This window comes from Lissotriton helveticus, chromosome 12 (assembly GCF_964261635.1).
Source record: "Lissotriton helveticus chromosome 12, aLisHel1.1, whole genome shotgun sequence".
Taxonomy (NCBI): Eukaryota; Metazoa; Chordata; class Amphibia; order Caudata; family Salamandridae; genus Lissotriton; species Lissotriton helveticus.
The window spans coordinates 914,767,668-914,782,500 of NC_136073.1; the positions used below are offsets into that span (position 1 = coordinate 914,767,668).

General features: G+C 46.7%; 1 protein-coding gene across 1 annotated transcript in view; it reads right to left on the reverse strand.

Moving 5' to 3' along the window:
- LOC144798230 (extracellular calcium-sensing receptor-like) overlaps positions 1–14,833 on the reverse strand; it is a 102,272-nt gene that overhangs the window by 16,148 nt on the left and 71,291 nt on the right. Inside the window, exon 5 of the mRNA XM_078668978.1 lies at positions 4,003–4,126. Coding sequence (XP_078525104.1) covers positions 4,003–4,126 — 124 coding nt within the window. The remainder of the gene's footprint in view (positions 1–4,002; positions 4,127–14,833) is intronic.

The following is a 14,833-nucleotide window of genomic DNA, read 5'->3' on the forward strand; positions in this document are numbered from 1 at the left end:
GCTCTATCTTGCTGGTGGGGTGTACAGCATTTTCGTGTGTATGTTTGGGGCACAAGGTTCAAACTCTACGTGGAGCACAGACCTTTGTTAGATATATTTACCGCAGCAGGAACTAGTAGGTCTACTCCACGCATTGCTAAATGTCTGTATCATCTTCAAGAATTTTCGTTTGACTTGAAATATGTTCCTGAAGTGAAGAACGTGAATGCAGACTGTTTGTCTCACTTACCTGTAGAGGGCGATAGGAAAGATTATAAAGATGATGATGAATGGATGGTGGCAAACATTGTTGATGGATGTCAGGCCATCAGCGAAAATCAGTGGAAGGAAGCTATTTCTTCTGATGCTTTTTTGGTGAAAGTGATCGAAAGTTTGCCTACGGTGTTTGGATGGAAATTTGACGATGATGTTGTGATGTATAAAGATGTGTGGGAGGAGTTATCTGTTGCGGATGATGTTGTGAGAAGGTGTGACAAGTTGGTTATGCCTGAACCCTTGAGGATCAGGTTGATGGGTTTATTACATGAAGGCCAAGGTGGAAAATCTGCTGTTAAAAAAAAAAAGCAAGAATGGATTTTTAGTGGCTGGGCATGGATAGAGACATAGAAAAATTTGTGATGGAATGTGTATCCTGCAAGTGTAGCGATAAATCTAATATATTCAGAGAATCTCCCATAACTCCTACTAAGCTACTAGAAAAAGCGTGGGAAAGTCTTACCATTGATATCTTTGGTCCATTTGATAGTTTAGGAGTGTCTGAAAAAAAATGCAATTGTAATGATGGATTATTATTTAAAGTGGCCGGAGGTGGCATTTGTCAGCGAAGTCAAATCCAGCAATGTCATTGCATTTTGTGAGGAGATGTTTCGGATGGACGGTTGCCCTGCAATTTTCACAGATAATGGTCCTCAATTTATTTCTGAATAATTCGGTAAATGTCTCAAGAAGTGGGGCATCAAACACTTGAGAACCTCTGTTTATCATCCCTGGACAAACGGTTTAGTGGAACGCTTTAACTGTGTTTGGGCGAAAACTAACCCTGGGCGAAGCACTACGCTACGCTCGTGGAGTTTGCGAAGTTTTTGCAACTTCGCACTACGCTAGCTGCACGTAGCACAGTGCGAACATGCGTAGTGCAGCGTAGCGTAGTGCAGCGGTCATTTTTTGCTTGTTCGCAGTCCTGAACGTCATGTTCGCGACCGCGAGCAAGCAAAATGACATCCCGGCAAGATTCTCAACGCGAGGAGGTCAGGTTTCTCATTGTGAGTGGTTGCGAATGCTCGCGACCGCGCTCAATGAGAAACTACCTGTTCGCGTTGAGAAAGCTGCCGCTCGAGTAATAATCTACTCGAGCAGCAGAAAACTACAGCTCGCACTGTGCAAGATGCCGTTTTCAATGCTTGCACAGTGCCGGATGCTTGTCCGCACTGTGCAATCATTGAAAACGCATCTTGCACAGTGCGAACATGCTACTACGCAGCTCGCGTAGTGCTACGTGAAGTTCGCGTAGTGCGAAGTGCACTTCGCGTAGATTCGCGTAGCTCCGCGTAGCGCTACTTCGCGAACTACGCCCACCCTTAGTGAAAACACCCAATTGACCATATGTATAAATGGGTGTTGGAGAACACAAGTTTAGAAAATGTTGTGGAATTACCGGACCACTCCCTATTCAGTAACAGGACAAACTCCCTTTTGTTCCTTGCACTGTGGCGGTACCATCATGGATGGCCAGGAGCGGTAAGAGAAATATCAATGATGAAGATATGCACACCAAGGTGGAAAAATGCCAAGATCCCTATCGAAAAAGGCATAATGATAGATAGGAAAGTGTTGCTGGGTTTACAAAGAAGGTGATTTCCTAAGATTGTGTCCTGGTGATATTGTAAAGAAGGGTGCTTCCAAGTTATCTAAACTGAAGGAAGTAGTAAGGGTTGAAGGCAAATTGCTTAAATTGTCTGATGGTAAGTGGTGGTGACGCTGAAGTGAAATTTTGAATGAACAAAAACTCAGAATAATTCAAGTGAAGTGGGTAGAAGAGTTCCCAGTGAACGTTTAAAATTTAGACAAAACAAACTGGAGAGTTATGTTTGCAATTGATTGATGGTCTTTAATGCATTCATGTTCTGCATTACTGATGCATTCTGTTAGTATTTTTTTATGTTATTTGGTCAATGTTCATTTATTTCCTATTAAAAAGTGTAGATGTGTTATGTTTTCATGTAAACTGTAGTATTAGTGCTTCTCTTTCATCTCTTAGCAACAATGTTCTACTGCTGGAATCATGATTGAAGAGTCCAGCAGTGAAACTTGGCTTAAGAGCTGAGAGGCTGGCAGCTGGGGGTCATTGTACCCATAAAGCGCCAGGATACCCTTTGGGTGACAGTACGCGCTATATAAGTATGCTATACAATACAATACAATACAATACAATCTACAATAAATCCTCTAAATCCTAGAAGGGTGTCCTGTGATCTCAAAAGGTGTGTTATTCCATGACCTCCTCTACCCCTCCTTATGACAGGTGTGCTAGTCCATGATCTCCTGCACCCCTCATTGTGACGTGTGCTAGTCCATGACCTCCTGCACCCCTCATTGTGACGTGTGCTAGTCCATGACCTCCTGCACCCCTCCTTGTGACTCGTGTACTACTCCATGATCTCCTGTGCAACTCCTTGACGTCCTGCACCCCTCCTTCTGACTCGTGTGCCATTCCATGACATCCTCTACCCCTCCTTCTGACTTGTGTGCCATTCCATGACCTCCTGCACCCCTCCTTCTGACTCGTGTGCTATTCCATGACCTCCTGCACCCCTCCTTCTGACTCGTGTGCTATTCCATGACCTCCTGCACCCCTCCTTGGGACAGGTGTGCCATTCCATGACCTCCTGCACCCCTCCTTGGGACAGGTGTGCCATTCCATGACATCCTCTACCCCTCCTTCTGACTCGTGTGCATTCCATGACCTCCTGCACCCCTCCTTGGGACAGGTGTGCCATTCCATGACCTCCTGCACCCCTCCTTCTGACTCGTGTGCCATTCCATGACATCCTGCACCCCTCCTTCTGACTCGTGTGCCATTCCATGACCTCCTGCACCCCTCCTTCTGACTCGTGTGCCATTCCATGACCTCCTGCACCCCTCCTTCTGACTCGTGTGCTATTCCATGACCTCCTGCACCCCTCCTTCTGACTTGTGTGCTATTCCATGACCTCATGCACCCCTCCTTGGGACAGGTGTGCCATTCCATGACCTCCTGCACCCCTCCTTGGGACAGGTGTGCCATTCCATGACATCTTCTACCCCTCCTTCTGACTTGTGTGCTATTCCATGACATCCTGCACCTCTCCTTGTGATTAGTATACTTCTTCATGGAATTCTGCACCCCTCCTTGTGACCCATGTGCAATTCTTGACCTCCTACACTTCCTTCTTGTTACACATGCACAATTCCATGACCTCCTGCATCGCTCCTTGTGACAGTTGTGTAATTCCATGACCTCCTGCACCGCTCCTTGTGACAGTTGTGTAATTCCATGACCTCCTGCACCCCTCCTTTTGACAGGTGTACTAGTCCATGACCTCCTGCACCTCTCCTTGTGACAGGTGGGGGTATAGATCTACGTAGTGAGTCGAAGGGCGCCCAGACTGACCACAGACAGCTTGTTAAACCTGCACTGATCTAAGGTGAGATGAGGATAAAAAATCCATGATGTCCTGCACCCCTTCTTGTGACAGGTGTGCTAATCCATGGTGTCCTGCACCCCTCCGTGTGACAGGTGTGCTAATCCATGATGTTCTGCACCCCTCCGTGTGACTCGTGTGCTATTCCTTGACCTCCCGCACCCCTCCTTGTCACAGGTGTGCTAGTCCATGACATCCTGTACCCCTCCTTCTGACTCGTGTGCTATTCCATGACCTCCTGCACCCCTCCTTGTGACAGGTGTACTTCTCCATCGCATTCTGCACCCCTTCTTTGTGGCAGGTATTCATACACATTGCACACCTGTGTGGTTGGAGATTTCCTCTTCTGAGCAGGGCACACAGTCATAGCAACAGCTGGCCTGGCCCTCGCGGGCAGCTTTCCTGTACCCCTCCAAGCAACTGGCACTGCACAGTGAGACTGGGACCTAGGGAAAGAGTAGAAAGACAAGCTTGGTGAGACAGAGTCATGAGGTAAACAGTAAGTGAAGGACTGAGCCTGAGTGTGAAAAGAGAGAAATTAGCCTACTAGGAAGAAGACATAGGGTGAACAGTGAGAAAAGTGTTGGGTCTCTGCATAATGAGCCATAAGATTAATTTAAAGTGTCACTAGCCGGTCAACTTTCCCTCTTGTTACACTGTTATGTTTTATGAAAGATTTTAGTTCAGTACTCTCTGACCGGGAGGTCTCTTGGCTCTTCGAAGAAGGAACAGAAGAGGTCAGTAGAGTGGGCAAAAATATTTAGTTAAGAGGAACGTGTCAGCTTTTCCCTGAGCCCAAAGTGAGAATGGATGGATTTGAGATTAAGTTGTGAACGTTCAAGAGTATTGATGCCAGGTGGGAAAATACGTAATCTCCTTAAATAGATATACTGGCATGAAGTCCATTAATCTAGTCCTTTTCTGATTATGACATGAAGTTTTAAACCTAATTCTGGCTCAAATAGGTAATTCTGGGCAGTGATGGCTTTTAACAATGGTGAAAATCTAGAGTGCAAGTCCAGCTTCCTGATCTGGAAGCATCAAAGCTGATAAGGAAGTTATTCATTGACACCAGAGGAAAGGGTGGTGAAGTAGTCAAGGCGCGAGCCAACGTTGCTGATGTTAATGCTTGATAACAATCAAAGGCGAGAAGAGAAAAGATGGCTTCTAGGTTGTGCCTGAAGAAGGTATATAACGTAGCCATGGTCGAAACCTGGACATCCATCTTAAGTTTGCGATATAGCGTTAGAGCCCAACCTAGCAGGCTCTACCGGCCATTAAATGCCCACTCTAGCATTAAATACCCGAGCCAAACATGTCAAGAGCATGAGAGAGGCTCAGATCTATCCTGAGGGCCCAAAACATGGGGCCCAGAGGTTGGTGTTTCCACGTTTGATCAGCACCCCTGATTTGTTCTTATTAATCTTCACATCCAGTCCCTGACCTAGAAGATGCAGCCCTCGATTAGAAATGGTTATGCATGCCGCCCAGACCACCGGGAGTATAAGTGGCTGATTGACGTGAGAGATTGCATTCAATGCTGGTCAATTACCTTATTTTAATTTGAAACAAGCTCATAAAACCTACATAAACACATTGTAGAAAATAAATCGAAACCTTCAGCAATCATTTAACACATATGTGCCGCTTAAAAGCAAATGCCAAAAGATAATGAAAATGCAATAGCACTAGTTGAAAAGATTTAACAACAAATATCTCCTTGCACAAGACAAATTGTGATCAAAATGAATAAAAACATTTAATAATCTAATTTTATCAATTCCTCACGAGTCCTCCATGAGTTCAATAACTGTCAGGCCACCACAAATACAAGCTGGACAGCTGTTGACTTTCTTTCCAAGTCTGCTTTCCCAGACCCACAGTCCTAATGCACTTTGCCCAACATTTGTGAAATAACCATCAAATCTCAAAGAACTTTAACCCCTTCCACACTCATGACGAGCTGGGCTCATCATGAAGTAGCCTCCTCGCACGCTCATGACGAGCCCAGCTCGTCATGAATAAAGGGATTTACAAATTCTCAGCACAGGAGGGGAATATGCTGAGCATCCATGGGGTTAATAGTGGCTGTGGGACTTGGCCCTTTCCCCAGAAATTTTTCGTTTTTTTACCCCCTTTTAATTTAGAATGCCCCTATTGTAACAACAATGTATAGGCCTTGTGTAGTGAGGAAAGCCCTGTGTACTGTGTAACTGATGTTAAGATGCAGGTGTCTTATACCCCTAACATGGCTGCCACTGACCACTGCTGCTGCAGCGGGGTTTAGTGGGCGCATTCTAGTGGCTAGGGCCTGGCTGGAACCCTCCAAACAATGTATCAACTTAGCCTGCCAGCCTGCCCACAGGTAGAATGGTGGAACCTCCTAGAACCCCCTGGAACCTTCTGGAACAGGTGAGGTGACACCAACTGCCACTGCCAACTGTCAACTGGCACTGTATAAGGAAAGGAAGGTAAACTTTCCTGTGAGAGGGACTAAGGGGAGACCTGGGGAAGTACCTACGCAGGAGGATAGGCAGTGGGGGTCAGGGCAGGGTCTTATGATGCTGGAATGACAGGGCCTAGTGTGCTGCTTTACAAGTATTGAGGCATCCTGTACCCCCCCCCACTGACCTAACCCCGCGGCAGGGAACCCCCAGGGACCACTTGAAGGGATTGGCTGAGAAGAACTTGGAACACCAGCCACCAAACTATTCCCCCCTTCAAGGAACAAGAAACCAAGCAACAAAACTAAGGGCGTAAGGAACATCACGCCAACAAGAAACTAAGCTTCTATTTACAAGGGCGCAAGAAACATCACGCCAACAAGAAACTAAGCCTCTATTTACAAGGGCGCAAGAAACCTAAAGCGCTAAGAAGAAATTAAATCATCACAGGACTTTTGAAGAAGCAAACAGGTATTGGCGCGGTACTGACCCTGCGTTTCCTGATGTCACCTGGGGTCTCCCTTGCTAACCTGCTACTGGGGTGTCACCTGTCCTGTATATCTAGCGCTGCCCTTGCTGACCCTGTGAAGAGCGCTGAAGTAATGGAGGGGGTTGCTGCCTTCTGAAGCGCTATATTTGCCTGAACTGCAGCACCCTGAACTGAATGTTATTAGACCTGCTGGTCTTTCCCCCACCTCGTGTGGGCCAAAGCGCTATAGCCCTGCACCCTGCTGTCTGTGAAGCGCTAGAATCCTGGGCGTGATTCCTGCCTGAAGCGCTATATTCTGTGGTGCCCTTCAGCAGCGCTACCTGGAATGAACTGTCTGCCGAGCGCTACCTCTGCTGTGAATTGCCTGCTATATCGTAGCGCTGTGAATCCTGAAAAGCGCTATCCCCCTGAAGCGCTGTGTCACCAAGAACTTCTGTGGCTCTAGAAGTTGCTGCCTTCTGAAGCGCTGACTCCCTGCTCCCCCAACGCTCCTTTGCTGTCCCTGTGAAGAGTGCTGAGGTACTGAAGGGGGTTGCTGCCTTGTGAAGTGATGTACCTGCAGGGTGCTATTATCTAAACCTGATTGCCTGCTGAAGCGCTGTCCCCAGCATTGCCTGTGGCCAAGCGCTGTCATGTGAGGAACTGAGGTAGTGCCCAGGGAAGCGCTGTAATTTCACTCCAAGCGCTTTCTTGAATGTCCCATAGAAGCGCTGTAATTGTGCCTCCAAGCGCTCTCTTGTAGGCCCCAGAGAAACGCTGTATTTTTGACCTTAAGTGCTCACCTGTTGGCCCCTATGTGCCTCTAGTGACGTGGAGGCCATTAAGTTACTGTTTATGCCTGAGGACAGGCTTGCCATTCATTAACTGTTTGGGCCCTGGTTCCGGCGTAGGCCTAAATACATACTGAGTTCACCTGCGATGGCTTAGCCCTGCATAGGGGAGTCCAAGGCATAGTAAAATGCTCATTGAGAATGCTTTACTGAATTGCTTATTGAAATGTTCACCTTAATTAACAGAAATGTTTTACTAGTCTAAAGCAAGGCCTGTGCTTGCTTAATGAGATGTTGCTCTCTAGCAATGAGTAATGTTCTATTTATAAGTTACTTAATGAAATGCCTATGCCTGATTCCTTCCCTGTAATGTTTACTCCTGATTAGGGGGATGTTACCTATGATTGGGGAAGAGTTTTAAAGTGGTTATTCCAGCTTGGAACCAGGATTATTCTGAACTATAGAAGTTTTATTACACCCCTGCCCCAGTGTTATAACCTCTACTTATTTACAGGATTACTCTTGGGTGCTGAAAGGTTTATGCCTGCTTAATGTAGGAATTAGAATGTTGATCCTGGCCTGGGGGTGGAAACGCCAACAGCTGCATAATGAACTGTGTCTGCTGACTAATGAAACATTTATTCATGTTGGTTGAAAGGTGGAGCACATGCCCACAGTTATGGAGTGAGGTGCTCCTTGCTTTAAAAGAAATGTTTACATTTACTAAAAGGCTTTACATGCATAAACCAAGTCTTCTAAGCTCAGGCTTGCCTGTTAAAAATGGTTATCTCTGCCTTGAAGATTTGTTAACTGTTGATTGCTGAGTAGGGGAACGTTAATGCTATAAGGATATAGTTACACTGCCTAATGAGATGTTTTATCCGCAGTGGCGTGTTTTTATTCCTGCCATAGGAGTTTCATTCCTGCCTAAGGAAATGGTAAATGAAATGTTTCATATTTAAGGAAATGTTTGAACTACACTTAACGAATTGTTTATTCCTACAGCGGGGAGATGTTTCTGTTATGGAACTGTCCCTTTGTTTACCTGAGGAAATGGATATTGATGCTTAATGCAGTGTTGTTCTTATGACTTTGAGATGTATTCCTTTCAGGTACTGACCAAGAAGCAAGGCGTAGGTCGGGCCTGTGTCCCACTAAAAATGTATTTAACTATTTATTGATCCAATATTTAATATTTATTGCAGAACGGATATTTATTCATCTAATATTGATCGCAAGTTTTGAGACACATGTATTTTAAATGAATTTATGATTTCCCTGATCCTGCTCTATCTATCTGATTATTTATCTTAATACAAATCACTTGTTTTATACAAGCTCTGGAGTGGAGTCATTTATTGCGTGCCCAGGTTTCTGTCTCAGTGTGAGTGTGTGCTGCATGATCGCTTAACACATGTGCTTTTGGATGCCTACCCGCTCGTGCCATGCTACCCTAGGGGACTGGTGACCCCAGTTCCAACAGTGGCATAAAAGAAAAAACATGATTTCCCTCTTAACCGTCACAGAGGTGCAGCATAGGGTGGCTGAAAAACTCACCATCAGATGTCCAATGGTAGACTCTCCATCTGAACCGTAGAAAACTGAGGACCTTATTTATGACACATTTGTGCTGCTGTTGAGTCATTTTATGTAACGCACCCGCAGGGTAGAAAATGCGCCATGTTGCAACCTATTTACAAAGGAGGAGCCTTGACTAAAAAGCCTTCTGGCACATGCCCGTCGTCCTCTGGTTTTAATTGCAAGGCGAAGTGGATGTGATAAGGAAATCCCACATTCTGAAGACTGTTTTGTTCCTACAATCACGGACTAGTCTACTTGAATCGTACGTTTGCAGGCCCGTATTGATAAATCAAGCACTATAGGACATACATGGGGATTGGCATAACATTGTGGAGCACCAAGACCCCCTTAGAACATTTGATAGTTTCAGCACCATCTCTGATGAAGCGTTTGGGAGACATCAAGGGGGTCATTAGGATTGCGGGCGGAGTTAGTCCGCCCCCAAATCCTATCGGTAATTGGGACCGCCCGCCAAAAGGGCGGGGGTCCCGTGGGAGGTAATAGGATGCGCCCGCCCTGTGGCGGTCGCATCCTGCATTTTTAGCATTGTGGCGGGCGGTGCTCTCAGCACCGCCTGCAACAATGCTAAAAATGCACGTATGCATTTGCATAAACAAAGCGGCAGGCACCGTGCGGTGCCTGCCGCTTTGTTTATGCAAATGCAGGGGGGTACCACAGGTACCCCCCGTGTGCACCTCCCACCTCTCCTTCACTCTGGGGGCCCACAGGGGGCCCCCAAAATGAAGACCGCATGCCTGTCCGTGGCGGCATAGCCACCACGGAAAGGCATCTAAAAATGCCCATGCTAATATGGCTGGTGGTGTCTCTTAGACACCACCACCATATTAGACCTTTTCCATCCCAGCGACCGGGGCAGAGAAGCAGCAGCCGGTCTTTCCATCCGCCGCGGTCCCCCGCCATACTAATATGGCGGGGGGTCATTTAGGTGAGGATGGCGGGGGCAATCCGCCCGCCACCCTAATGGGCCCCCAAGTATTTTTGCCTGAAGAAGGTGGTTGGAACTTTTGATACCACTGAAACTCGTAGCGCTGCATTTCAAAGCACTAAATCAAACTGCTTTGGTCACCAAGATATGCACTGTATATAATGATATGTTGACCATGACATTACTGTTTGATTAGTGCGCCTAATGTAATAAAACTCTCTTTATATCTAGTTTAATCTCCCAATTTAGGAGTATTGTGTTTTATATGTAACCTGTTAGATGTGATTATTGATTTGTGATATAAAAATTGTTTCTTGGTTTTTAATGTTTTAACGCACTTCGGAAATAGAAGGTTTTTATAATTACTATTGAACTTGGGATTCATTTAATAAAACATTTTTATTTAGATTGGGTGATTTTTCAATACTTACTGTGGCATATTGTATGGTTTTTATGGAACTGATGAACGAATGATAGTGTGCTCTTTAAAACATTCAAAAGGGAAATTGTTGTTCTGACTTTTCTTGAGGGGTGCTAGGGTGTTTGCGCAGTTGGAGATCCATCAGTGGCAGTTGCGCGCTATGGTACGGTTTGTAGGCATTGGCAGAGTGGTGGAGCTGAGGCAGTTGACGAGAAGTTCTTTCGTGGACTTGATCCAGTTGCAAGGGGGGCAATGATGGCGGTGGTGTACAGTGGGCGCCGTGAAGACATGATGTATACAATGATGGTCGGTCCAGGAGAGTCCGGTGGGGTGGCTGTAGTTGAAGTTCCCTCTGATGGAGGAGACGTGCTTGACCGTGTGTCCTGCTATATGGCTTGCTGAGGTGACTAGTCTGATGTTAGCGAGCTTCTCCAGGAAGGGGTTGTGTTCTTGTCACCAGGGTTGTCCAGTGGAAGTAGAGTTCACAGAGTATGATGTCGTCGGTGAATGGGAGAGCCTGGGGTGCAATGAGGTCTACAATGGTATCTGAGAATGGGGGTCCATAGCCCGGGGGCCTGCAGATGAGGGTGCTGCAGTGGATGGGGTTGGAGTTGGTCCGGATATGGAAGTTGAGGTGTTCAATGGTCACCCGGTCATTAGAGTCATGGTCAGTGGAGTGTGCTTCTGTAGGTAATTGCAATGCCTCCTCCTGGAAGGTTGGGGTGGTCCTTGCAGGTGATTTAGTAGCCATCAATGAAGGGGATGGTGATGTTCAGTCCAGAGCAGAGCTTGGTCCTAGCAGGCGATGTGGCATCCAGGGTTGATGGCGAGGACGGTGCTGGCGTTGTAGCAGTGGAAAGCCAAGAGGAAGGTGCCTTGGTGGTGAGCATGGTCCAGGGGCAGACGGACGCAGACGGGCTATGGCTTTCCTTTGGCACATGAGAAGTCCATTACAACGCAGGCATTACATCATAATGCCTTTACAACACAACTACAACAACGCAGGTGCCTTTAAATCGCATTCCATTCCAATGCATTGTGGGGTTGGTACTGGTGTTTTTCAAGTTTTAGGGTGGATATGGACTTTGGGGGTCACAGATGAAAATTGGGGGGGTTGGGCTTAAATATGAATTTTAAGGTGTGATTTGTGGGATAAAATATGAATTTTAGGGTACAGGGTGTGTTTTAGGGTGCAAGGGTTAGATTTAGTGTTGCACTCACTGAAGTGGGAATAGTTTTTTCATCTCCGTTATCCAGCACTTTCCCTACTGTTGCAATATGCGTAGTATTAGAATGCATTGTAATGGAATGCGTTGTAATGGTATGCGTTGTAACATCATATATGCCTGTGGCACACGAGTGGTACGGCCACTGCTCATGGGGACACAGCGCCCGCCATAGAAAAGTACTGCGGGGGAGATTGGACCGCTGGGAGGTGGGAAATGCCGAAAAGGGCACTGAATGGGGTGGGGACGCGGGTGTGTGTGACCGGATGTTGTTAATATTTAAATGAAAGACCTTTTACACTGAGGCTGTGTCCCGTGTCTTCATTGCTCCTGCTCTCCTGGGTCTGCTTGAAAACAGCAGGGTGATGCTCTTCCATCATTGTGGGTGTGCTGCCCCCGGGGGTATGTCACACCAGGTGCTAGGCCTGGGTGACTCAACCCCCGGTCCTCCTCTGATATGCGTCCCACCTTCTTACCTGGACATTGACACCATGGTGCAATCAGCTGCACTCTCTCTAAATCTGTGGCTCAGCCAGCAGGAACCTCAGCCAGGTGGGATTTCAGAAGCCTGGGGACAGCAGTCATCGCCAAGTCCCCTGGTGAAATTCCCGATGCAGGTAATGCAGCAGGGCCCCCTTAGGCGTGAAGTAGCTATGCTCCCGCCACACAAGTTGGGTGCAGCTTAGGGTCCTCACCCTCCACAGTGTCCGGCCAGCGCAAATTCATCTGGCCTGTGATGCAGTGAGGCGACGCCCACTGTCGGCAATCCCCTCCATGCACCCCGGTGTAGTGGTGGATTGTAGTATGCGATGCAGACCTCCCTACGTTGGTGCGCAGGAGCGCCTCTACCATTCGCAGCTTTAAGGGGTTCAAGACGGTCTCCTCACAGGTCAGCAACGTGTCTCTGTGTGCCCTGCCACACTTCTCCACCAGGTAAGGGCGATCACCGCACCTCAATGTCTACTGCAATGGCTCATCGACTCCATAGCACCACCGCATCCCACTCCATGCTCCAGACGAAGGTTCAGCTAGGCATACAGGCTCCAGATGCAGGACCAGCGAGGCATCCAAGCTCCAGACACAGGACCAGCGAGGCATCCAGGCTCCAGACGCAGGTCCAGCGAGGCCTCCGGGCCCCAGGGACTGTTCCGCTTTCAAGGTTTTGGATGACATGGTGTTGCGAAGAGTGCGTAATGAGAAGTGATGCATCACTGGTGTTGCACCACAATGCACCTTTTTTCATGGATGTAGCCCTGCATTTCCACTTCCCCAGGGACTCTGGCTGGTCACCCTGGATGTTGGGGACTTGAGGGGATTGTTGATCTATGCTGCACTTGGCCCTGGCTGCTCCATTCTGCATTCCATTTTATTTCCCTACTTTTTCATTGGAGGTCGACTGATAGGCTATTTTTGGCTATAGAGGCAAAAAAACTCATGTTGTGCTGACTAACGTGCATTTTTTGCAGCTAATGGGCCTTTGCGTTAGTTTACACCCGCTAACGCCGGAATTCCTATCGCCATCACGCTAATGTTGCCAGCAGTTTTAACCACAGATCCCTGAAGCTATTGCCATGTGGCGACGTCTTGTTAATACGTTGCTAACAAGGTGATAGTTTTCAGCGGTACATGTGGTAAGAAAACTGCTGCTAAATAGTGTTAGCGGTAGTTATCGCCAGTCCTTGTACATATGTCCCTCTGTTTAAACTGACCGTCAGTCGCCTCTCACCTATACACTTCGCTTGAGAGATCGGCAGCAACAAGGACAGGAGAGCCGCCATGAAGCTTTGCAGATGATGCAGCAGGTTTAGAAGATGCAGAAATGAGATTACTAAAGTTTACTTGGAAAAAACGTTCTAATCAGGAGTTAAAATCAAAAGATTTGTAAGTCACTACTTGTCAGAAGAATCTAACATCTGGGCATATGATTTGTTCAGCAGTGGCTCTCAATTTATCATGTTTAGGTTGTTTTCTCATCACTGGCCACTTTTCTGTAAGATCTACATCCTAAAGGGTTTCCAAAGAATATGCATCTGTTCCTTTGATGTTAAAAAGAGGTCTTGCTTAGCCTTGCGACAAACTTTGTCAAAGTAAGTGAGGACTTCTATAATCTAGTTATTTTTTGGAGACCGGCTCAGTTAAGGGAGGTTTAAAAATCTTTTAATTTGAGCGGAAATGGTAACAAAGCTGCTACCTCTATGTAAAGACACTAATAAAATGCTCAAAGAAAGGCAGTAGTTGGTTCAACAATGCTGGGGGCATGGTAGTAAGATCAATATATTCAATGCATCTTCTCTTAAATAGATATACTAATGAGCAATTAATGAAGGATAAATATTATAATTACTGATTCAAGATGGCTGCCAGAGAGGACAACCTAGATGTAGCCCCTCTCCAACACTAGGCTTAAGGCATCCTTGAGGCCACCTTCCAGGGAACTTCTCAGCAAAACACAACCGGCTATGCTTACTGTTGCCTATATATAGAATCTATGCTCCTGCTCCTTACCTAAAAGAAACAAAATATAAAAAGGAGAAGGACAAAGAAATGAAACTGAGTGGTAAATCCCACAGGCTGACCCAGGGTGATCTTGAGGCACAAAAGGTGACAGTAGCAGTTCTGAGACCAGTTTTCTGGTCATGTGTCAACTTTAAGACCTCACAAATCAACCATCAACCACTTAAAGGAGAAGAACCACATTTAATCCATCTGTGTCACCTCGCTTTACTCTCTGGATGCTGATGAACAAGCCTCTTCCCCGCTCTCCAGCCCAGCTGATGATGCTTTGATGGACCTCTGCTGGAGTCAAACTGAGGCAGAAGAGACTTCTTTATTTCCACACTTCGCAGCATTGGAGGGCATCCGGAGACTCTCATGCCGTTGATCAGCAGGTGATGAAACTTCTATACAATAATTTGTTTGTGGGGGAGTATTTTGTGTTTAGTCCTCTTAGCACAGTCTCATGTTTTGCAGAACTTCAGGCATGAGGTAGGATAACAGAGATGCCATCCCCAGGTTCCTATAAAGGGTTTCCCTGCATCCTTAAAATCCAGCCTTCTTCATTGCTTCTTCGCTCATCGCTGGCTTCTCATCCTTTCACTTCTCATTTTGCTGTTTCTTCTCAGTTCCTGTCCTTGTACAAAAACGTGTAGCCATTTAACTTTCCAGCTCCACTGATAAGACTGACATCTAGCCCTGCTTCAATCGGGCTTTGCAAGAGGTTCAGCACTGAATGTGAAAGATCTAACGTCGCTGATGACATTCGTCGTCTGATGGAT